Below are 23,311 nucleotides of genomic sequence, written 5' to 3'. Positions count from 1 at the left end.
TACTACAAAGAAATATATTTGGTTAAAATAGTTTGATTGGTTTTGTTAAACGAGACAGAGAAAATACATTTTGTTTTTTCTTTCCTTTTCAATCAAGTTAAGAATAGTAAGTAATTTATTTATACGTTTTTTTAATGTTTTTTTTTACAAGTAAATATTGAAATAAATTTAAGAAAAAAGTATACACACACTTGAGCTGATTTGAAAGCATTTTTTGTAGCTTCTTAGTCATCCTGACCTCACAGGACCGCAGTCTGGCTGAAAATATGTGGAGAAGGTAGATGCTGAAGGAAGGTCACTGAAGGGGCACCTGTGAGGCCAAAGACCACACCCCCAATTTGACGTGAAAAAATACCTTAAGCCCATCATCACTACAGTTGACATCCCTTTTTTTACACAGATATATGGCGTTCTCACCGTGATCCTTTTGGTCTTCAAAAAGTCAACATTTTCTTCAAACAGCCTCACAAGTTTCACAGAGACTAATGTGAACCTGAGGGCAGGTCTGAGACATGATGACTCACGAGCTGTTACCCAATTCAAGAAAAGTTGTTGAAAACATCTGTAGAACCATGAGCACTTTTTCAATGTGAATTTAAATAAAAAGAAGCACATATAGCGCTCTGAAAGAAAACAAACATGAATCCAGAATCAGTTTGAATCATTGATTCAGCCTTTGGTTCACTGGGTGATCCGGCTCCAGGCCTGGTAGGATGGACTCCACCGTGTTTTTATGATGATTCACATATGCACAGAGTGTTTGTTCAGTTTCAGGACCGTAGAAAAGACCACCCCGGTTTTACAACAGATCCTCTTAAGTCCCCCAAACAAAAACTCTGCACAGAGCGTTTGTCTCTCCGCTGTATTAAGTAAAGCTTTCTGAGGGACTTTCTGTTTACTTGTCATCTGCCCTGTGAGGGGTTGGCCAATTGTCCAGGGTGCCCCCCCCCCTGGCTTTGCTTCACAGGAGCTGGGTAGATTCCAACAATCCTGAACCGGACTAAGCGGGTTTAGAAAAGGCATATGTATTTGAACTTTTGTGCTAATTTAAAATTAAACTTTTCACCATTTTTGGTTTAGTTGTAGTCTCAAATTTAAAGATATCTTGAAAACAAAACAAAAAGTGGATCTATTATTGTTTGTTACATTATTATTTTTTAAGAAATGAAAACATATTACATAACATGTTTTCAGCTAAAAACCCTTTCCTTACCTATAAATAGATAAAAAATATTTGCAACTGCAGTATTAGTAGTTAGGTGGTGTGTTTTTTGGGAAAATAAAATTCTCTTATCGTTCATCCTGTAAGTTTTGACCCCTTTTAGTGGTTCAGGGATTCACCAAGATGGTGATTTATTAAAAAAATGACTCAACTGTCCAGGGTGTAGCCTGCTTTCCCCCATGAGTACCCAGGTTAGGCTCCACCAGCCGCGTCACCCCAAAAGGGACAAAAACAGGTTTAGAAAATAAAAAAAGGGTGAATGAACGGACTCAAAATGTTAAGAAACAAAATAAAAACTTTGAGTATCCTGCAGAAAACCCCTAAAGTAACTCAAAAACATCTAATCTGTCTTTTTGGGACTAATGTACCTAGATGAAACTAAGTCAAAGTCTTTATGCACCAAAACAAAGAAAAGGTTCAATATAAAAGGTTTTTAGGGTTAAAGTTGCTTTTTACCTGTTGCAGCATCTCCTCAGTGGAGGCCAGTTTCTGTCGGTGCTCCTCTAAAGAACTTTCTAGGTCTCTGATCTTCTCCCCCTGCGCCTCCACCTGGTCGGTCAGGACGCTCACCTGAAGAGAGACAGCTAAACTCATTCAAGAGCTACTATTTCAAAGGAACAGATGCAAGAAGAGGACACATTTCAAAATGATGCTGATAAAAATATCATAAGGCTGGAAAACAGTAAACGATGAGGACTTTAACACTCTGTTCCCATTAAATATCCCAGAAAATCAACATCTTGCCACAATTGAGTTCCTCTGATTCTCCAAAAGTGAAGTAAGTTTACCTGACCAGGTCTCTGAGCCTGCAGCCACAGAGCGTCTCACATTAGTGCTGCCACAAACAATTATTTTAATAGTCCACTAATCACCGATTATTTCAACCAATTAATCGACGAATCACGTCTTGCACAAACTGGATGTAAAGCTCACATTTTAATCATCATTAGCTTTAAACTAACTCAAAACTAGATACATAGCATTACTTGTGATAATGCTAGTGTGAATGCTGTAAGCTGATTTTGGCTGCTGAAGATGCTGAAATTGATAAATGAAAACGCTGAAGTTGATAGCTGAAATCACTGATAGCTAGCTAAAATATTAGTTAAATGTCAAATTAGCATAAAAACTGAAAAAGAATAAATTGCCAAAAAAAATTAGCATGTAGTTGAAATTCCAAAATAGCCTAAAAAGCTGAAAAAATCCTAAATTAGCTGAAATAGCTAGAATATAGCTGAAATATTAGCTAAACACCAAAATAGCCTAAAAAAACCTTAATAAATGCCAAAATAGTCCAAAAGACAGCAGAAAGTCATTATAACTTTCAACTTTACAACAATCCAACTCCACATAAAATAAAATAACAACTAATTGACTATTAAATTAGTCGTTGACCATTTTAATATTCCATTAGTCAACAAATGGTGGCAGCCCTACTCACAAGAACATCCAGAGACATCGCTTTGGCTCAACATGAGTGAAAACACAATCAAGACAAGCTTTTGTGTTGTTGACTCAGCTTCTCCAAACAATGAATGAAAAAGTTTCAGCGAGTCAAAGATTCCTCCAGAAAACACGACAGACTCCTCACTCCAGAGCGGACGTTTCTTACCTCTTCCTACCAACTTCCTCGAGGGGCTATAAGAGAGTAAGACACAGCGAGGCAACACCTAACACAAGCAGCCCTGCTCACAGGCAGGTGAAGACAAAGCAGAGCCAAGGACCAAACTGTCAACAGCCAATTAAGTCCTCCGTCTGCAAAACAAGCCCCGGTCAGCCCAGGGATCAACCAATCAGAGCTGATGTCGCTGGAGGAATGAGCAACAAATGGGCGTACGTGTGATATGTGGCGATGAGGAATGAGATACAGACTTTAGGAGGATGCACAAGCTCGCATACCCCGAGTGTAAAACCAACAGCCTGGAGGAAAAGTCGCATAACAGAAAATTAAAAAGCGAGAACGTGAAGAAGGAATCCCAGTGGCCTGAGGCAGACGTTACAGTAACCCGCTGAGATCACACTGTGCAGACGTATAATCATCTGCAGCCTCAGCGCTGCAGCTGACAGTAGGAGCACAGGAGCCTCTGAAGGGGTCTGGGCACGTTTTGGTGTCAGAGTCAAAGAAAACATCTCAAGCAGGAGGATTACACGGTAAACATTAAGGTGTTTTGCCAGAGTGCCACAAATCCTTCAAGGAAACAGGAGGTCATTTCACTGGAGTGAGGATTCAAACAATTTAACCCTTTAACACTGGAGCTCCAGTGTACATGTTCTTTGATTTATTGTAACTTTTCAACACGATCGACATTATTCCAGTAGATTCTGAAGGAGAAAAGTGGCTAAACTCCAAATTAGCCTAAAAAAAAAAGCAAAATTCTACATTACCCAAAACAGCTATCATGAAGCTGAATTATTAGCCTAGCTCCAAAACAGCCTAAAAAACAAACAAAAAAAGCCTAAGTTAGCCAAAACAGCTAGCATGTAGTTGAAATATTAGATAAACTCCAAATTAGCCTAAAAAACCTGAAAAATTCTTTAACAGCATAAACAAAACTGAAAAAATCCTAAATTAGCAAAAACAGCTAGCATGTAGCTGAAATATTAGCTAAACTCCCAAATTATCCTAAAAAAACTGAAAAAATCCTAAACTAGCCAAAATGGTTAGCATGTAGCTGATAAATAGCTAAACTTTCAATTAGCCTAAAAACTGAAAAAAGGTAATCCTTGGGCTGCTTTTCTCCCTCAGAATCTGCTGGAATCATGTTGATCGTCTTGAAAAGTTACAGATTTTTGTGTTTAAGCCTCTCCGGCGACGCCTCAGATGTTAAAGGGTTAAGAGAACATCAACAAAGGCTAAACAGAAAAGTTAGAGTGAATGAAACGTCAGCTCTGACCTGCAGGACCAGAGACTCCTTGTCTCCTTCTAGTCGAAGCAGTCGCTCCTGGTAGGTTTCATTGTTGGCGGGAGAACAGAAGTTCACCTGGACAAACACACAACCAAGAACACACAATCATTAACTGTGAGGGCAAGCACGTGACACAAATTTGTGCCATAGAGAAGGGAACGTTCTGCTGATGATTGAAGACGGCTTCATGTTAAAGCAGTCAAAAGGAAATATTTTTACGGGGGACCTGAAACGCACTGGAATGTTTAAAAATGTGACAACATAGATGTTTGAAGTCACTTCCTGGAGTTCAGAATGTTCTCTAGTTTCAGCGATGCTGTCAAAAATCATCAATTCAATGAGCTGCAGCAGCGGCGTCAAATCTTTGAAAGACCCATTTCCAGATAAATAGTGTTTGTGCTGTTTTAACACGTTCTTATGGCGTTTTTCTGTTTGAAAAGAGCTTACTTGTGATGCAGAAAATACACCATAACCTCCCTGCTCTGCTCTATTCCATCACAATCTCATACCCAAGTCGCCACATATTGACGTTTGGTTAAGGACCCTTCCGTGTCACTTTTTGACGTTTTGGGTATTCCCAAGTCGACGTTTTTTTTTTTTACATACTGGGTGTTTGTGAAATCAAGGGTCTGCGACCCTTGGGACAGAGTACCGGATGTGGTAAGCAATGCGCACTGGTCCTTGTACCAGAACCTAACCTTAACCCAGCACTGGTTCGTGTCCGGTACCGTGTCGTGGTGCTGGACCAGTTCTGGTTTGCGGACCGGAGGTTGGGACTCATGATGTATTGGGAACAGTGAGTGCATCGGAAAACAACGACTTGGGGAATCCAAAAGGTCAAAAAGTGACGCGGAGGGGGCATTGACCAAACGTCCAAACTCCAAAATAGCCTAAAAAAACTACAAAGAAAACCCCAAAAAACAGCTAGCATGTAGCTGAAATATTAGCTAAACTCCAAAATCCCAGTCCCTCCTACCACTCAGAGGCAAATTTCTAATGAACGACTGCCGATCTGCAGAAACTATGTTCTAGAAAACTACAGGTTTTTTTTTTTTTTTTGGCTTAAAATGAGATCACCACAGTTAAAAGACCACTGGGAACACTTTCACAATAGATCAAAAAAAGATCGGAGTGGGATTTTATGGACTCCTAAATTTGGTTTCTGTGCATCAGAAAGTTTGTGAAATGTGAAACAACTCTACCGAAGGAACTCCTGAAGATAGGAAAGGGTATTTGACACCTTCAAGGTACCATCCATCGAGCATTCAAGGAAAAGTCTTTGAAATCGACTTCTTTGAATTACAAGGACAGGGTTGGATACCTCCAGTCTAAGATATTGTGACTGAAAAAACTGATTTGTTAAATTGCTAGTTATCATTCATACATAAATTCTAACCCTGCTGGTTCATGTCCAGGGTTGCTGGAGCCTACCCAGACACTGTCATATGAATGTGGAGGTCTCCCTGGAAACCAGCCTATCACATGGCCACACAAAAGCAGTCATAGTCACAATAAGGGATAAAATAATATCTTTACCAATAAACATAGGCAGCATGTTTTTAGACTGGGAGGATATGAGTGTTCAGAGAAAACCCACACATGCAAACTTCACACAGAAAAGACCCAGTCGGGATTCAAACCTCATTGTGAAGCGAGAGTGCGAACCACTACACCACAGTGGCACCCTTTAGTATATATCAACTTTTCTCAAAATGTAACTTAGTTATGAGGCTCTTAAAAACCGGTTACTTAACTAACTACTGTATGACATTCATTCGTTCCATGTCTGTGTCTGACTGTCTCGTTTCTGCTTTGTTGGGCCCAAACCCAGTGGGGATGGGGAGGGGGGTGCCATAGTGTCCAGTGGTTGTGGTCAAGGTGGGCATCCACCAGTTCAGTACTAAGTGTGATGTTTTCTGCCAGAAAGAATCACATGGAGGTGAGTTTGAGCAGACAGGAAGTATTCTACAGGAGGAGAAGGGTTAAGAATCCACTCAACCTTTCAAAATAACGCGTCATTTGTTTGAGTCACATCCACTAAACATGTTTTCCTGCTTTTGCCGTGTCACGACTCTCATTTTAGCTTGAATATTAAACACGTCATCGTCTGTGTTTCAAATTTGCCTTTCCAATTCAACTGGAAAGTTAAAGAAATCTTCAACAAGTTCATAAGGAAGTCAGGACCTTTGATAATGAACTGTGAAATAACTGAGGACAAGAGTATAAATCTGATAAATCTCATGAGTGTTGCATGACATAAATGTGTTTGTGAGCCCCAGAAGAACCTCAAGAAACAACATCAAGAAAATATATACACAAAGAAAGACTTTCATTAACTCTACAAAGAACCTGACTGTGTGAAATGCAGATTGAAACCTTGCTTTACTCACATCCACATGAGTACCTTTGTGAATGTTTGCTTGTTCAAAACTACAAATAAAAGCAGGAAAACATCAGCTCAGGGTGATCTGCGTGCAGAAAAAACAGAATGTCCTCTGTGGGGTCATAAGACCTGATTACTCAAGAGATTGTGATTTTTTTATGTTCTCCTCGGTATGCAACAGACTAATGATATGTATTAGATGTTGCATAAGATTTACGTCATCAGGTCTTAGGATGAGGAAGGAAAACATGTTCTCAGATTTTTTTTAAAAGTCTTCCGGGGTTTTACAGGAGGAGCAAAAGCCTTAGCAGTCTGATGGCCGTACAACGATAAATCTTAAGTCATAATTTGAAAAATAATGAAATATTGTCTGGTAGTTTCTTGTGATATGTATCATACGTACATCATGACATGTGCATCGCGATACGTATCGCCAGTCTCTTGTGAATACACATCCCTAATAAACAGGCAGATAATAAGCTGGAAGCCTACCATAAAATACAACAAATCAAACAGAAGCTGAAAAAAAAGAACACAGAATAGAATCAATCGAAAATTTTGAAACAATGTCTAAAAGCCCAGATTGATCCAAAAAGGGAGGTAGCTCTTAGGCTCCCTTTGCATGTTGTATAAGGGTTCACTACCACCTGGTGCCGCAGCACGCCCATAGAGAAAAGGAACATCTTCTCTCTCCTATTTCACCGAGTGCTCTACGACTTTGAGATTTCTTGCAGACCACCTGTTTGCCCCGTACAGATTTGTACATTTTCAGTTTCCTGTATCCAGCTTTAGGGCAGCTGTGACTAAGGCTGTAAATAACATCGAGATCTGAATTTTAAGAGTTTGCTTAGAGTCGATGGAATATTTCGGAACAGAGCTGGTGGTTTTAAAAATAAAAATAAAAAATCAAAGTTGAGCTAGTTGTATAAATCACTATCTTTTTTCAGATGTACTTTTAATTTTGTGTGGATTAAATTAAGTTTATTTGGAGTTATTTGTTGCTGATTCGAGTTTTGGAAAAACTGAAGTTGATTTTTTAGATGTTCTGTCTTGGTGTCATATGTTTTAAGAAAACGTTTGTATATCAGCTAAGGCTGTGGGATAATAGCTTTTTAAAAGTATCAGCAAATTAGATTTTAAGGTAAAACTTTATAATAATTGCACACTTTCAAGCATTAGTTAAGCATTAATTAAGCATGAGTTAACACTTATTTAATCAGCACGTGGCTTATATATGTTGTTATTAACACTTTATTAATAATTTAAAAGGATTAATATAATGTGTTTAATAATAGTATATTAAGAATTTATTCATCAGAAATTAAATATTTAGAATTAAGCATTAAATGATTTACAAAGCAGTTATTTATAGGTGGTTCTTTAAGTTGTAAGCATAAATAATCTTGACTTTATAATAGGTCACAAAAACAGTTAATTAACAAGTACTAAATATTTTACAAGTACATGAATTCATCTTGACTTACAACAGGAATATGGGTTTATAATTTATTTATTAACAGATTAACAGTACATGTCTAAAAATGTGGATGTATAATTATCCATTTACAAGGTTTTAATAAATAAAGTCTCAACACACCATTAATAAATACGTTATAGTAATCATTTTTAATTATTAATAAATTGTTAAAAACACATATAAACTACTTGCTAATGCTTACTAAAGTAGGAGTGAGGCTTTATAAATGATTAATTAAGTGTTAACTCGTGCTCAACTAATGCTGAACTAACAGATTTGAGATAAAATCCCTAAGCATGCATCCCTGGGAGAACTCCTGCTCGTCTTTACCTCAATAAACAAAGCTGTCATCTGCATAAGTGCTGATGCTCTCCAGAGAGGCTCTTAAAAAGAATAAGGGACTCATTTTCAGAAGTGTACCGTTACTCTTCTGTATTCTATTCTAGACTCTGAACTACTTTAAAAGTTGCTAACTCTACATCACATCAACAAGTACAATATGGAACAATTTCAAAAGCTCTGATGCTTCAGAGGTTAGAAAAGAACTCTATCAAGAACTTTTTCCCCCGTTTTGTACTGATCAACTCACGTCTGCTGGTTACTTTTACTCTCTTCTGTTACTCCTTTTTCTAGAGAGCACATGACACCGAGTTATGAAAAATCATCTGACTCATCGGACCCTTATTTAACCGCTCAGGCTGCCACTAAGCCTCGATTTATCATTTCTGCAGAAGCGCTCCGTTTCTGTGTCCGACCTCGTGAGCCACACAAAACCCGCCTTACACAAGCAGACGGGATGGTTTTTTTCTATCTCCATCCACACAGCAGAAAAGCTGTGTCAGGCTCTGTGGTGAAATAGTTTCTAATATCTGCCTAAGAACATGCTCCTTTTCCTTTGATCCTAAGCTTTCTGAAGTCCTGCAGCCGCTGAAGCTGAAGAAGAATTATGATTTTAATAACTCATGAAGTAAAAATGAGCTGTGTGCATGTCTGCTGAAGAGTCTGGTTCTGCTGACTGTAAAGCTGCTAACGGAGCTCTTAAAGACGGGGATCCACGATATCCCTGGCTGAGCTGCATGGAAAAGCTTTTATTTGCTGCATCGTCATTGAGAAACATGACACTGGAAGCGAGCTGGTACCCAGACTACAAACGTCTCTCCAGCAGCCATTTACCTTCACATTTCCTGCTTGTTACGCAACATCAGTAAGGGAGGACCAGGCAGGATTTATCTTGATAAAAGGGTAAAAGGTCAAACATTTGAACTCCTGTTCAGTTCGAGAGATGAAACTAAGCCTCAGAAAGAGCTGAGGTTCAACAAAATGCAGAGTGCTCCAGCAACTGTTACAGTCTACATTTGTAACTCTTTAACGCCTTAAGTGTTGGCGGTGACGCTTAAACACAAATCCTTAATGTACTGTAATTTTTCAACTGTTAACACGATAATTCCAGCTGATTCTGATGGAGAAAAGTGGCTAATTACAACTTCTCAGAGGCCACAACAGGGCAGGCAGGGAGCAGAGCAGACTGAGGAACTGGTTGGGTTTTAGTTGGTGTGGTTCTGATTTAACTCATTCTTTACTCTTTGTCCTCAGTAGTCTTACTCTGCTGGGTTTTGTTATTTTAGTTTGGGGTTGGTAGTCTTAGTTTTCAGGCTTTGTTTATTTGTTTTCTTTAGGTAGTTTTGGTTCGCCAGACATTATTAGACCTTCGACATGGCTGGGTCAGGAGTCTCCATGACTTATTTTATGTTTGGTCAAAGTTCTAATTATTCCATTTGTTTTGTCTTTTTGTTTTAACAAGCACACTAATTTTTTTCCCCTTCTTGCTTTCCAGGACACAGTTTCCTTGTTTCACGTATTTAATAAGCTTGTTCCTTTTTCTCTCTGTGTTCAGTTTTTGCTATGGTCCTATTTTTGGTTTTCCCCCCTAGACTAGAGCCAGGTCTGCCTATACCATAACAGTGTTAAAAATTTTAAAATGTCAGTAAATTAAAGAACATAAAAACTGGAGCTCCAGTGTTTCAGAGGGTCTCAAAAAGGACGACTGACGCGAAACATCACACCTTTCCAGAATATCTGTGGTACAGGTGATGCTCCTGTTATCTATTAATCTTCAATCACTTCAGCAGCAGACACAAACATAAGGGCATTGTCCTCATCAGTCAGTTCAGGGACATCACCGCCCAGAAGCTCTGCAGCCGGACGGGAAAAGGAGGTCCATGAAGTCAGACTAAGTTCTTACAAATGTAGATGTGTGGAGTGAAGCACAGAAAGGACGGTTTCCTGTCACCTCTTACTCCTGCATGTAAATGTTCTCATAACAAACTGGCTGCTCTGTGAGGGTTTTGTGACCTCAGCTGCAGATGATTCATCAAGGTTCCCTGCTGAGTTTAAAGGTCTGGTTTCTGTTCTGAACTAAACATTCAGCTTAGTTATTTTTTTCTGCTGCAACTCTGCACACCTTCATGCTGTCTCTGAAACTAAGAAAGGCTTCCACTCATGCAAACATAAGTTTCTGTAATTTAATTTTAGATGAACATTTTATCCAAAGTACAGGAAAACTTAGGAGACCATTAAAGGGTAACCAAACTGAGAAGTTGGAGGCTGACTCCACCCACAGTCAAAATGAGAAAATCCAGTCAGAGGGGCGTGTCATGAAATAAAAAGAGAAAAAAGGAATATAGTTTAATTTATTCATTTTAATTCTGTATTCAATAAGGTAACTCACATTAGTAAGAACAAAAAGTAACATTAGTCTTTGAAACCTTTAGCAGCAAGGCCTCACTGGACATTTTTAATTGCAAAAACAAGAACAATCTAAACAAACTTTCTTCCGATGAAAACAGCAAACTGGGATCCTAATGAGAGACGTGGAGCTGCTCTTTTGACTTTATCCGTTTGTCGTTGTTGCTCCATCTAGGCTAGCTGAAAAAAGCAGCTAAAAGCATCAGAAGTGACCGTGAAGGCTCCTCAGAATTTCTAACACAAAAAAGCCCTGGGCTGACTGACTTGTGGATTGTTTCATCCATAGCTGCAGGCAAAGAAAGTGCTAACAGCGCCACCCAGAGGCCAAAAGTATATTACAGCTGTAGAGGTTTAGAACATCACAGAGAATCAATGGGAAACAGGTATTGGGTTTTAACTAAACACTCCCCAGCTTTTGGAGCCACGATTTGGTGGGCCAAAAGATAACCTTTGGCGGCCCCCACTTTGGACACCCATGCTTTAAAATAACAATAAGTAAACTGGAATCCAGACCCCAACAACCCTGGAGACAGTTGTTCTTCATACTTACAGAAGAAAATCATGCAAAGGCCGTGTGAAGCTTCTGGGAAGTTCATAAAAGTGAGACCATGAGCCAAATCTTAAAATCTACAAGTCAAAAGTTTATCAAAAAACTTAATCGTGGGCTGAACCAAAAAGTCTTAAGTTTTTAGGTTTAACAAATGCTTCAGCTGAGATATCTGTTCTTGTGATGTGAGGACTGACTCATTCACAAACCCCACCCTCACAAAGAAGAGAAGAAGTCAAAGTCTGAATAGAACTGTTCATGATGAAATTGATAAAAAACTCAACTGTAACCACAATATGAAGACAAGTGAAGTGAATTATTTGACTTTGATTTTCCAATATAATTACTTGTAAAATGCTAATGCTTTAATCAGACAACCTGTTAAGAAATGTATTTTTCTCTGTGTCCTGAAACACTGATTTGTGATCTTATTCATTTGTTTGTTTACATTTTTGTTGATTTGTACATAAAAAAGTAGAAAAGCCTAAACTGAAAAGAAATGGACATCACATACCCTACCCCTGAGCAACTGCCAGGCTAAAGGGTAAAAACTGATGAACCTGAACGTAGAAAACTAAAGACAAATTGAGAATTCAGAATCGCATGCACACCTGTTAGTTCAGTGAGCACAGACAGCCTGTGGTCAGTGCAGAGGGCGGAGCTCCATTCATGATCCCAGTGTCTAAGAATGCATTACAACATACAGACTCCGTCCGTTAATGACTTCTTTCTCTGCTGAAACGCTTTTCTGACTCTTGATGCAGACAACACCCTTTTTCACTCAGAAACTCACAGCCTTTTGCTTCCCGAGCTCCAGCATGAATAATTATGGCTAAACACATAAAACGCCGTTTCACCGGCGCTGGTTTTTCTGCAGTTGGTAAACCCCTCGGTTGTGTGACCACAGTGTCCTCGACTCCTGAAGTGACTCTCTGACAGGAAATAAAGATAAAATCCACCAACACAGGATGCATCAGCAGCAACTACAAGTAAAAATAGATTATTGGGTTCTTTAACAAGAGGCGTAGTGGTTGGTGCTCTTGCCTCACAGCGAGAAGGCCTCGGTTCAAATCCCAGTAAGAATCTTTCTGTGTGGAGTTTGCATGTTCTCCCCGTGCACGTGTGGGTTTTCTCTAGGCACTCCGGCTTCCTCTCACTGTCCAAAAACAAGCTTCATAGGGTAATCGGTGACTCTAAAGTGTGCAGGGGTGTAGTCGATCTTAGGAACTTGGTTGAGTTCCAGTTTGTTGAAGGCATTGCACATCCCACTTTCTGACAAACCTCACCAGGTCCTATGAGAAGCTTCAGTGAACTACAGCTGATCTCACAGGATGCAAAGGATTTAATAACATTTTGTTCTGGAGTCTGAAAAATATTCCCTTTGTTTGCTACTATTTGTGCAAACTTTAAATTCAAGACAAATTCAAATTTACCGGCTGCAGGTGTTTGTGGTTTCTTTGGATATTTTTATTTACTAGAATCTTCAAGCTGGTTTGTTAACTTGGTGTTTTTTTATTTTGTCAGGAGCCAATAACATGATTATGGAGATAGTATGGAGACCCCCAATCAGACCCCTCAGTGTCAAGGAGAAAGTCACTGGCTCCCATTTTTAGTGTCTTTGGTATGACTTGGACAAAGATTTGAACTTCCAACATTCCAGTCTCAGGGCAGACACTTTATCACAAGGCCACTGAAGTGGTCATACTGTGAACAAGTACTATGAAAATGGTCTAAAAGTACTCTGAAATGTGTCTGAAAGCATCCTGAAAGTACATTGAAGGTGGTTTGAAAGCACTCTGAAAGTACTCTAAAAGTACTCTGAAATAATCTAAAGATATTTTAGAAGTGTCAGGGTTCAGAGCTGTCTCTCCTCCTCTGGTCACCAGTGGGAGTCATCTCCAGAGTACTGACTGCACTTCATCTCCCATCAACCCCAGCGCACAGTTCCTGGATGTTGATCAGGAGACTCCAATCTGACAGTCACCCATCTGCTTCTTAAGCAGCACACAGAGTCTCACTCTGTGCGAAGTATTGTTTTGTGGCACCCTGCCTGCATTACTGAGCGTTTCTGGACCTGATCTTCTGCTTCTGACCGTGCTTCATCTGTTTGCTTGCTGCTTGCCCTGACCCTCGCCTGGACCCTGACTACTCTAGTCTCTTCTAGTCTCCCACACTCATGATTTACCTCTGCCCGTCTGACTCTGATTTAGCTTTGTGGACTTTTAGCTGTGCTTAGGTTCTGTCTGAACTAATAAACCTGCTCCGCGTGGAACCAGCTGTCTGCCCGTTTGTCACAATATGTATTCTGAAACTACTCTGAAATAAAGTAGTCTGAAAGTACTTTGAAAGTATTAAAAAATAACCCAAAAGTACTTTAGAAGCAGTCTGAAAACACTCTTAAATTGCTTTGAAAGTACTATAGAAGTGGAAGTATTCTGAAAGTACTCAAAAAGTAGTCTTGAAGTGGTCTGAGAGTACTCTGCACTTGTTCTTGGCCATGTTAAAACCTATAAGTAATTTTGTGGGAGTGATGGACAACCCAAGACCCTCTATGTCTTGATGTCAATTTTTGGCTCATAGTGAATAGCAGTACTTAGTATAACAGACCCATAAAGACCATCAGGTCATTGCACGGTTCAGGCCTTCAGCTTAGCTGCTCTTTAAAGGCTGATTAAGTAAAAAAGACTCATTTCAAGGTAGAATGTGTACAGATGGCTTTGCTTTGCTTACACAGTTTTCCAGTGTAATCTATTACAGCTGGAGCTTGTAGTGAATGCACGGCGGTGAATGAAGGTCTGAGAGGTGTAGATCACAGGTTCCACCTGCGGATGTTGAATGTGAACTTAGCAGAGAGCAGATTTCTAGACCGACTGTCTGAGTTTTGTTCCACTCAAAGATTTACAGTATTTCCTATTTTTGCATTTGGCTTGACTTAAACCTTTTCTATCTATTTCTGTGCGCCAGAATGATCCCTATACTAGACTTTAAATTGAAATCATGATAATTTGATGACATTATTAGCATTGTGTGGCTCTGCCCACGTTTGTTTTCAAGATAAAAAGATACATTTTCCTCCATTCATCCTCAGTTTTAGAGAGTTGCATTGCATTTCTGTGTTTAAACAGCCTCTGTGTAAACTCTCCAGTCAACACAACTTCAACCTGCTCTCTGAAGCTCACGGAGGGAATACATGTGTTCTCGCCAAATCACCAGTCTGAAAATGCAGGTTTGTGCATCTGAAAGTCCCTCTAGATCCTTTTTAGAAAGCAATGTTTACAGGACAAGTTGGAGTTAAGAATGCTTATTGATTAATTCAGATACAGTAAAAGTTATTTATTACCAATAGTAGTCTCTGCGCTGCAGCCTTTACCAATGATGGACTGTTTATAATGACAGAGGAATGATGCCGACACTTCCATTAGTATAGTTTTCATTCAAAATTCAATGTAAAGTTTTTAGCTTTGAAACTATAGGTTTCAAACAAACATAAAAGTAATAACACCTAATTGTCACACCTCTTGGAATAAATCCGTGGAAGATTTTATAAAGTTTATAGGAGCTTTGGCTGTTTGTTTTTTTTACCGTTTTACCATCGCTTTGACCTCGCCCTTGATTTGTTTTTAGATTTATACATTTTTCTGGCATCTATTCACTTTTCGTATCAAACATAGAAATAGTTTGTTCTCAACTTTTGTATTTTTTGCAGTAAAAAATTACAACATTTAACGAATGTATTTGAGTTGTTGGGATTCCGATTTATTGTGAATCATTGGGAAAGAGAAAGATGAACATCTGTTAAAAAAAAAGGTTGAGATTATACGAAAAATCGGTATATCAAGCATTGCCACAAAAAAAAAATGATTGGTAAAATAATAGAGCAAATTGTATAGCGGTAAAAGATGCTCAACACTACTAAAGGTTAGGCTGAGATGTAAAAAAAAAACATCTTTAAAATCTTTAGTTTCAACAGCAAAGACTTTCTAAAGAGTTAACAGATTGAACCTGGAGGTCATCAGTGCAGCAGCTTTGAAGTATGAAAATGACAACATTATCAGTAAAGTGAGTTGCTGTTGCCAAAAAAGGCTTTCACAGCTGAAAGAGTTGAGGGGAAGAAATGACCGACAGCACCTAAAGCTGAGGATTCAGAAGAAGCACTCCAAGATATTTGAATTCTTGAACCAGTTCAAGTTCCTAGAAAAGTTGGTGAATTGGTTCTGTTGTTTGGAGAATACCATACAAACAGTCTTTTTGGTGTTTAGGAGACTTTGAGAGCCAGTCTTGGACTTGTACTATCGCTGAGGCAAGAATATGACCAGCTTCATGAGAAGTTTTTGCCAGCGTAAATATTACTGCATCATCAACATACGTTTGTATGCAGGTGTTCTTGCATGGATTGGGAAATCATTGATGTATAACGAGAACAAGACTGGTCCTAGTATGGATCCTTGTGGAACTCCCACAGTGCACTCTTGATAGGCCGATTTGACACTGCTGAGAACTACACATTGTTTTAGTGAGATCTGATTTTATCTAGTTAAGTGCTTATTTGGAGAAATCAAAATGAGTTACTAATATTTTATGGTCAACAGTGTAAGAATCTTTCTTTAGGTCCAACAAAAATACCCCTTATCCAAACCCCTTTGTTTTTTCAATAAGTACACTAAGTGGATATTCTGTCAAATAGTAGCTTAAATAGTACCTGTTTGTTTGTACACATTTAATTTACACTTGATTATCTCCAAAGAATCTGAAAAACTTCACCTGCACTGTTTAGTACCAGGTATTTACCTCTGAGTCACACTGGTGGAACTTTTGGATAAAATGTTCTGATCCATTTTAGGACAGTGAATCAGATCAAATCAGATAATTCAAAATAAAACAATATTGACTATGAATTGTATAGGTAACCACAAATTGTGATATGAGTTGAATCGTTAGTAAAATGAATCGTTTGACCTCTAATCCGCACTGAAAAAACTAAACTGTTTTTATGTTTAAGTCAACATACAAAGTCATTCACATTAAAACGTCTTTGCTGTAAACAGAAACCGTGTCATCAATAAGTTCTTGGCGGGTAAATACAATTTTAAAACTCCTTGTTTGTGTCTCATGATTTGTGTCCAAAAGCTAATCAGAGGATTTCAGTGAATCTGCCTCTTTTCCTTCTGTGGATTAAAGAATTGATGAAACGGCGTGAGCTGAGATGAGATCTGTCCGGCAGAGCCTCTGATTAAATCCTGCAGTATCAGCCACCGTTTTGTTGACAAGAATCAGCTGATGGATAATGCCTCCAACCTGATAACACTTGTGACGCCTCAGCAGCCTGAAGGAGAGCTCAGCGCCTGAGCTCAAGGAAATTGCATCAGAAACAGTCTGTTGCCAAGAAATGTAACAAAAGGAGAGGACAATGACATGCATGTGAAGTAGTCCCACATTTTTCCCTAAGGAGGGAGTGGAGTTTGCCTTTTTTCCTGCTCTCAAACGATCCCCTCAAAGGCAGCGCTCTCATGCAGGAATGCACAACATGGACAGACATGCAAATCCAAACGCCCAATGGAGCCAGAACCTCAGCGCTCACCTTTCGCAGCCAGGAGAAGTGTCTGTAGAAGTCAATGTTAGCCTCCATGCTCCCAGCCCATCGCTGCCCCCGCCTGTTTCCTGCTGTCTGTGTCAGGCAGAGTGTGTGTCTGTTGTGTATCCAACAGAGTAACAAAGTTAGCCAGTAACTGCTGTGGCATGTGGCTGTGAGGGGTGTGAGTGTGATGTTCACAGCTGTGGAGGAGGGCCTTTGCATTCTCTGCCTATGAGAGGAACAGCTCTCCCAGCACGCCCCTCCTCTGCATCCCCCCGCCACCCTCTGGTCCTTCCCTCCCTCTCTCCTTCACTCTAACCCTCATGATCCTTCTTTTTATGGAAGGATCTTCCTCTTTCTGTACACTTTGTCTTTCCTGAGTTCTTTTCTTAAGTTGTCCTTTAACTGAAGTCCAACTGGTGGTCAAATGACCAGAGAGTGTCTGGGTGGGGGATGGGGAGGTTCTTGAGTCATCCGTTTGGGTAGTTTGATGTTTGGAACAATGACGGCCATCCATGCTGTCAGCGGGAATATAACGACTTGTCTTCTTTAATAAGGTTCCTGACAAGGAGGTGAAAGAGCTCAAAACCTGAGCAGCACCAGTATCTGAAGAACTTCATCTTCATCAGTATCTATAGAACCTCATCATCTTCATCAGCATCTGAAGAATTTTGCCATTTCCAATGACTTCCACCAACACGTGAAAGACTTCCTTATCTTCACCAGCATCTGCAGGACACATCTTTCGCTCTAAATTAATTATATTTGATCTGTGTTGATTTAAAAGTCAACATTACCTTTAACAAGGCCAATTTTTTGTTTCAAAGACAAGTCTGCCTTCATCCAGCAACCATCCATTCATCAATCTTCTTCCACTCATCCAGGACCGGGTCGAGGGGGCCGCAGTCTAAGCAAAGATTCCCTCTTCCTGGCCACTTCCTCCAGCTCCCTCGGAGGGACCCCAAGGCGTTCCCAGGAGACTATGTCTCTCCAGCGTGTCCTGGGAACGCCTTGAGGCCTCCGCCCAGTGGGACATGCCTGGAACACTTCTCCAGGGAGGTGTCCAGGAGGACCAGATGCCTGAGCCACCTCAACTGGCTCCTCATGACCATCGGTGAGTCCTGGAACGAAGATTGACCGGTAACTAATCCAGCAACTATTAATCAGCAAATGCTGCTATCTTAGAACCAGAGTCAGGTTTTATCATTCGATTGACATCAGAGCTATCTATGCTCACAAAGAAATACAATCCCAGATGTATATGGTTTCAGGCAAAAATCTAATTTCACATCATTTCTTTATTTTAAGAGTTTAGAGTTTTCTTCATTTCGGCTCCATCTTTGTTAAGTTGTATCCCTAGTTATGTGAAAAGAGGGTTTTCTTTAGCAAATGCAGCCATTTAGATATGTGAATTTCCAAACCCACTAACATTGAACATAAACTTCAAACTTCAACATGTTGATTCAGTATTTGGTCAGTGATGGTCAGTGATGCTCAGTGCTACTGTCAATCAGAAAAACAGAAACGGATACTTGCATCATGACAAATGTGATTTCTCCACACCACAACGTAGACCAAAAGGTTCAACATATATGTGATACGTGTCCTTCTAGTCCAAAGACAAACTCAAAGATTAAACAGAACAGATTTAAACAAGGAGTTTTCTCAGTAAACTGAACAGCGGCTGTGAATTCCTGCTGTCAGCTCCCCAGATGAATCCACTGTCTTTTTCTCTGAAAGGACTCTGACCTCATCAAAGACAGTATTCAAAGTGCTGAGACCTCCATCTCACGAGACTGGAGTAGAGTTGTGTCAAACTCAGAGACCTGTTCGAGTTTCCCTACCCCTACTTTAGCTCTCCGAAAGGAGAGTAACGGAAAAATAGTGGCTGTGTCTGAATTCTTCCCCTAACTACTAAAAAACTATATAGTGCAGGACTATCTAGTGCCCTGGATTTATAGGCAATTCAGACAACATGCGCTCTATTCTTCTTTCGTTTTTTCAAATGCCGGTTATGACATCGCCAATTTTATAAAATGATAATCGAATCAATACGAACATTTCATGACATTTATTTATGACTCCACTGTGTTCTGATGGTGAAAATGTGGATGGTTTATTCAAAAACTACATTTAAACAGGTTTTTTTGTTTGAAATTGTTCGACCGCAATGCATTAGGCTCTTTATTTGCTAATCTAGTGAGCATCGATACACGCTAGTTTTTCGCAAAGACTTTTGGGAAATTTCTAGTGCACTCGATTCTGGAATTAGTAGATCCGGACAGCACTAGAAAAGGATGAAGTCTTGAAGTTCGGACGTTACCAACACTCGATGACATCAGTAGTCACAAGTCATCTATGTTAAACTGTAGCTACCAGTGCTCTGAAAATATGTAACAACATTGTTTTTACAACTTTAAAAAGGTCACGCTAAAACAAAAAGTCATTACTGACATTTAAATGTAAACTTGTGTGCTTCAGAGCACATCCACCTGAAGACATACGTTTGTCTGCGGCACACAGCAAAGCTGAACATCCTACCAGCGGAGGGATATGCAGCCTTAAGTCTATCTCTCTTTCCTTCAAAAACTAATTTCTGACACCACTACCCCTCCAATGTCCCTACAAGTGGAAGGGTAGGGAGAAGCCACAGGAGTAGTTCGGCCCACGTTTCTTTCAGTGCACAGACACCCAGACCGTAGAGGAAAGAGGACAGATTTGTTGTTAGTTCTGGAGATGTTCACATGGTTTTCAGACACGGCTACGAAGGTTTTCAGTCCTCCAGGTCATGTGATCACAGGTTTCTATTCTTCAAGTCAACTGGCTTCCAAAGATTTTTAACATGGTCTTGCATCGTTTTTCTGATGATGGAGGACACAGAAAGAAAATTAAGGCTAAAAACACCAACAAAACTTAAACTTAACATTTAAGTTGTGGTGAATTAGAGCAGGCTGTTTGAAAAAGAGATTATTTGTGACCTAGAAAATATGCTAAAAGCTTCCTGCTCTGAGCTGTCAGCAATGGAATGGGGAAAGGGGCGGAGTTACTCCTCGTCAGTAGTCCCACCCACAACTCAGAAATGAACTCCTGGCGCTCTGCAGAAACAACACAGTTTTTTGGATTTTGACACTAAACAACATCATCATAATTAAAAGACCACTGGAAATGGATTTAAAACAGATTAAAAGATGATTGGAGTAGCGCTTTCAAGGCTGATGGAGACGACGCGTGCAGCTGATCCGAGTAACTTCTTCAGTTCAGCTGAAGAAAACTGAGAAAAATGATGAGCAGAGAAAGTCCAGCCAACCTGAAGAACAGAACCATGTGTTTTTTAAACAGTTTCACTGAGAGGCCAAAAAAGTAGTAAAATAAAAGATGACGTGACTGAGATGACATGCTTTGCTAAGAACAGGATTTTTGAAACAAACTGTTGTTTTTAATCAGATTTATGAGAGTTTTCCCCACTGGACAAAGACACGTTCTCCATTCTGTTTACATGAGATCACCAACCTGCCTGTAAAGCCACGTTACCATAGCAAGCAGCAGTCAGTGTTTGTGAATGCACCTCCTGCTCCAGAGGCTCAGACGCTAAATACAAAACTTCTGAAACCGTTGAAAGGCAAAAGTTTGAGTTTTTATCTAACAAGAAAAGTGTCAGCTTTTGGAGGAATTTAGGGAAAATGTTTTCCTGCGATGAGGTTTGGTAGATGGACCCTCCATTTGGTCAGAGACGTAGGATCATCTGCAGTAATGAGCCCGAGTCACGAGGCCTGCCAGTTTCCTGCCAAGAGCACACTCATGAGGCTTCCTGTGTTTACATGTGTGTCAGTAGAAGTATCCCGAGGAGAGCAGCCCACAGGGGGCCGGCTAATCGCTGAGCATGGTTTGATCCTGCTCCTCTCAGGAGGACGGGGCTTGTGAGGGAGCAGTTTTGGGCTGTTCTGATAAAGCGCCCGCCTTTGTTCAGCCGCTGGGTAAAGGTGGGGAGGTCCAAGCTATCATGGGTGTGGTTACAAAAAGAAAAAAAAATCAAACTTAAATCTAATCTAGGAAAGACTAACAAATACAAACAGAGATGTTTCCGACTCAGTGGGTTTTTAACTGTTTTTATACTGTGGAGCTTTTAATCTCGTTCATTTTAATGTGTGATGACAGTAGCATCATGTCTGAATCCACTAAAGGCTCTGTTAGGGGTTAAACACAATCAAACTGTAGTAAACTTTCCAGCTGAGCTGCTCTCCCTCTGCAAGCAAACACTGCAGACGCATCATTTAGGGAATAGTTTTACAAGAAATTCATTTATTTTGATTTTAGTTAAACATTAGACACAAATTCAAGAGGAAGCTTTGTTTTTAAATTCTTCACTTCCTGTTTTCTGAAAGTTCTCAGTAGTAAAATTTAAGGACCCACTGAAATAATCTTTTAATTTATTTTCCAATTGTTTCCAATAAGTCTTTAAGTTATGATTATCCCAGGGTTTTTTTTTTTTTTTTTTTTTGCAAAAATTAAAAAAACTGTGTTGTTTTTTGGAAACGTTTCTAAAGAGCACCAGAAGTTTATTAAAAATTCACCTCTGAGTTGTGGGTGGAACTAAAGGCACTGAGTGAGCTCGTCCACATTTCCCATCATCTCTTTGTTTCCTGCTAGCTTACAACCCCAAACTAATATTACTAGTGCAACAAAAATGGTGAGCAACGTCGTAGATGTCCAGCCGTACAGTTTTGATTCAGATTCCAGTTCAAACGAGGAATTAAACAAACGCTCATGGATCTATTTGTTTGCAAGTGGATCCATCAGAATGGAGCTTCCAGCACGCCCAGCATATTTTTTACGTCATAAATTAGGTATTTTTTCAAAGTGCATTTTGTCATCTCTTCCTGATTCACAACAATCTGGAGAAAGAAATGCTCTAAAATCCAAATTTGAGATGAATTTACTTTATATATGCCCTCTATCATTGGAGAAAGGCCAGAACATGTTATATTTCCATCAGTTTGGGTCTTTAAACCATTGATCGTTGATAAACTGTCAAATGTGGAATTTGGTATTTCCCAAAGAGCTAAATTAGCAATATTTCACACAGTTAATCTTCTTTAAAATTACATTTTTCTCTAAATGTAATTGATAATTTGATGCAGTAAATAACAGACAGAGAGTTAAAATGTCGAAAGTTTTCAAACTTTTTCTCCTTTACTGTTCAGCAAAGAAAAAATACAGAGAAATCATCTCTGCTCACAAGAACTAATATTCTGGTTTCAGAGAACACAAACAGAACACACAGAAATGTCCAACCCATAGACTGTATATGAGAACTGGAGCGAGTGAGTCTGACGTCACCCAAAGAAAATGGTTTACAACCAAATAAAATCAATCCAGTTGCCATTTTTTCAGGATACAGACGTCACCATGCTGGAACCAGATGACATCAATAGGCAGTTAGAGTCACTGTTTCTATGGCAACCACTCTCACCAAACCTCTGAGAGAATCTAACAATCAAGAGTTCCAAAAGGTTGGACTTTAGACCACCTCCTTTTATAGAGGCTTCTGATTGGTCAGTTTATAAATTGAAAACTTGAACTAAAAATATATATATATAATGAAGTATTATTTTATAAAAAGAAATCAGAGCTAAAATGGTTATTTTTGACCAATATAATGACTGTGTAACAGCTGTTTATTTCTCTATAGAAGAACTATTTTTGGCTTCATGGAACCAGCGGCTACTTCCTGTTTGCAACGCCAGGGGGGAGGAGTCACACAGTTCTCATACAGTCAATGGTCCAACCACACAAATAAAGTCTGACAACTCTAAATGCTGTTCTTTGCCGTAATCCTACTGGACTTGGTGATCACGAACTCTTCTTTTCCTGCTCCAGTATTCTTACTAAACTTGTACTTTGTACAGAGATAGAAATTAGAGGACCAAAGACCAAAATGCTTCAAACCTTTAAAGAATTCTGCAAAAAGTTCAACATAAGATTTAAAAGGTCCATATTTCTGAACAGCAGAAGTGAAAGCGTTTTTTTCTGGTGGTTGGTTTTTTTTATTGTGGGCGGAGCTGACACTGCAGGGAAACAATAAATGAGCGCTAATATCATATAAACTGACTAAAATCACATTAAAAACTCTCTGAAGTGAGAGTCTAGTTAAAAAAAAGAAAGTTTTAAAAATCTAGAAGTTCACAGAACAACAAAGACAAACTTTCTCTTCATGCTGCTCATGAACAGCTGATGCATGAACACACATATCTACTTCATAAGACTCCAATGCAGAGAAAGAATTCAAAGACAAGAAAACGATCTGATGAGGCGAAAAACTCCCCGCGCTCTGTTGCCTCCTCATCTCATCACTGCTGTCCATCAGCAGCCTCTGCAGGACAGACCTCAGCAACAGCAGGAGGGTCGCCGTCTGCGTCGCACGCCACTATGAAAACCCAGATGCCCCCCCCCCCCCCCCCC

At 39.6% G+C, this 23,311-nt stretch overlaps 1 protein-coding gene across 5 annotated transcripts in view; it reads right to left on the bottom strand.

Annotated features, from left to right (window-relative positions):
- Positions 1-23,311, bottom strand: part of ppfibp2b (PPFIA binding protein 2b) — a 99,035-nt gene that overhangs the window by 37,940 nt on the left and 37,784 nt on the right. For 4 of the 5 annotated variants that reach the window (XM_036212224.1, XM_036212225.1, XM_036212226.1 and 1 more), the window contains 2 exons: positions 4,117-4,203; positions 1,679-1,792 (listed from right to left, as the gene is read on the bottom strand). In XM_036212224.1, coding sequence (XP_036068117.1) covers positions 1,679-1,792; positions 4,117-4,203 — 201 coding nt within the window. Of the gene's footprint in view, positions 1-1,678; positions 1,793-4,116; positions 4,204-16,858; positions 17,011-23,311 lie in introns of those variants that run through there. The other variant, XM_036212223.1, reaches the window with a different exon arrangement.

This window comes from Oryzias melastigma, linkage group LG6 (genome assembly GCF_002922805.2).
Source record: "Oryzias melastigma strain HK-1 linkage group LG6, ASM292280v2, whole genome shotgun sequence".
NCBI classification, from domain to species: Eukaryota; Metazoa; Chordata; class Actinopteri; order Beloniformes; family Adrianichthyidae; genus Oryzias; species Oryzias melastigma.
Note: the sequence above shows the minus strand (reverse complement) of the source record. Positions and strands in the feature narration are given on the sequence as shown.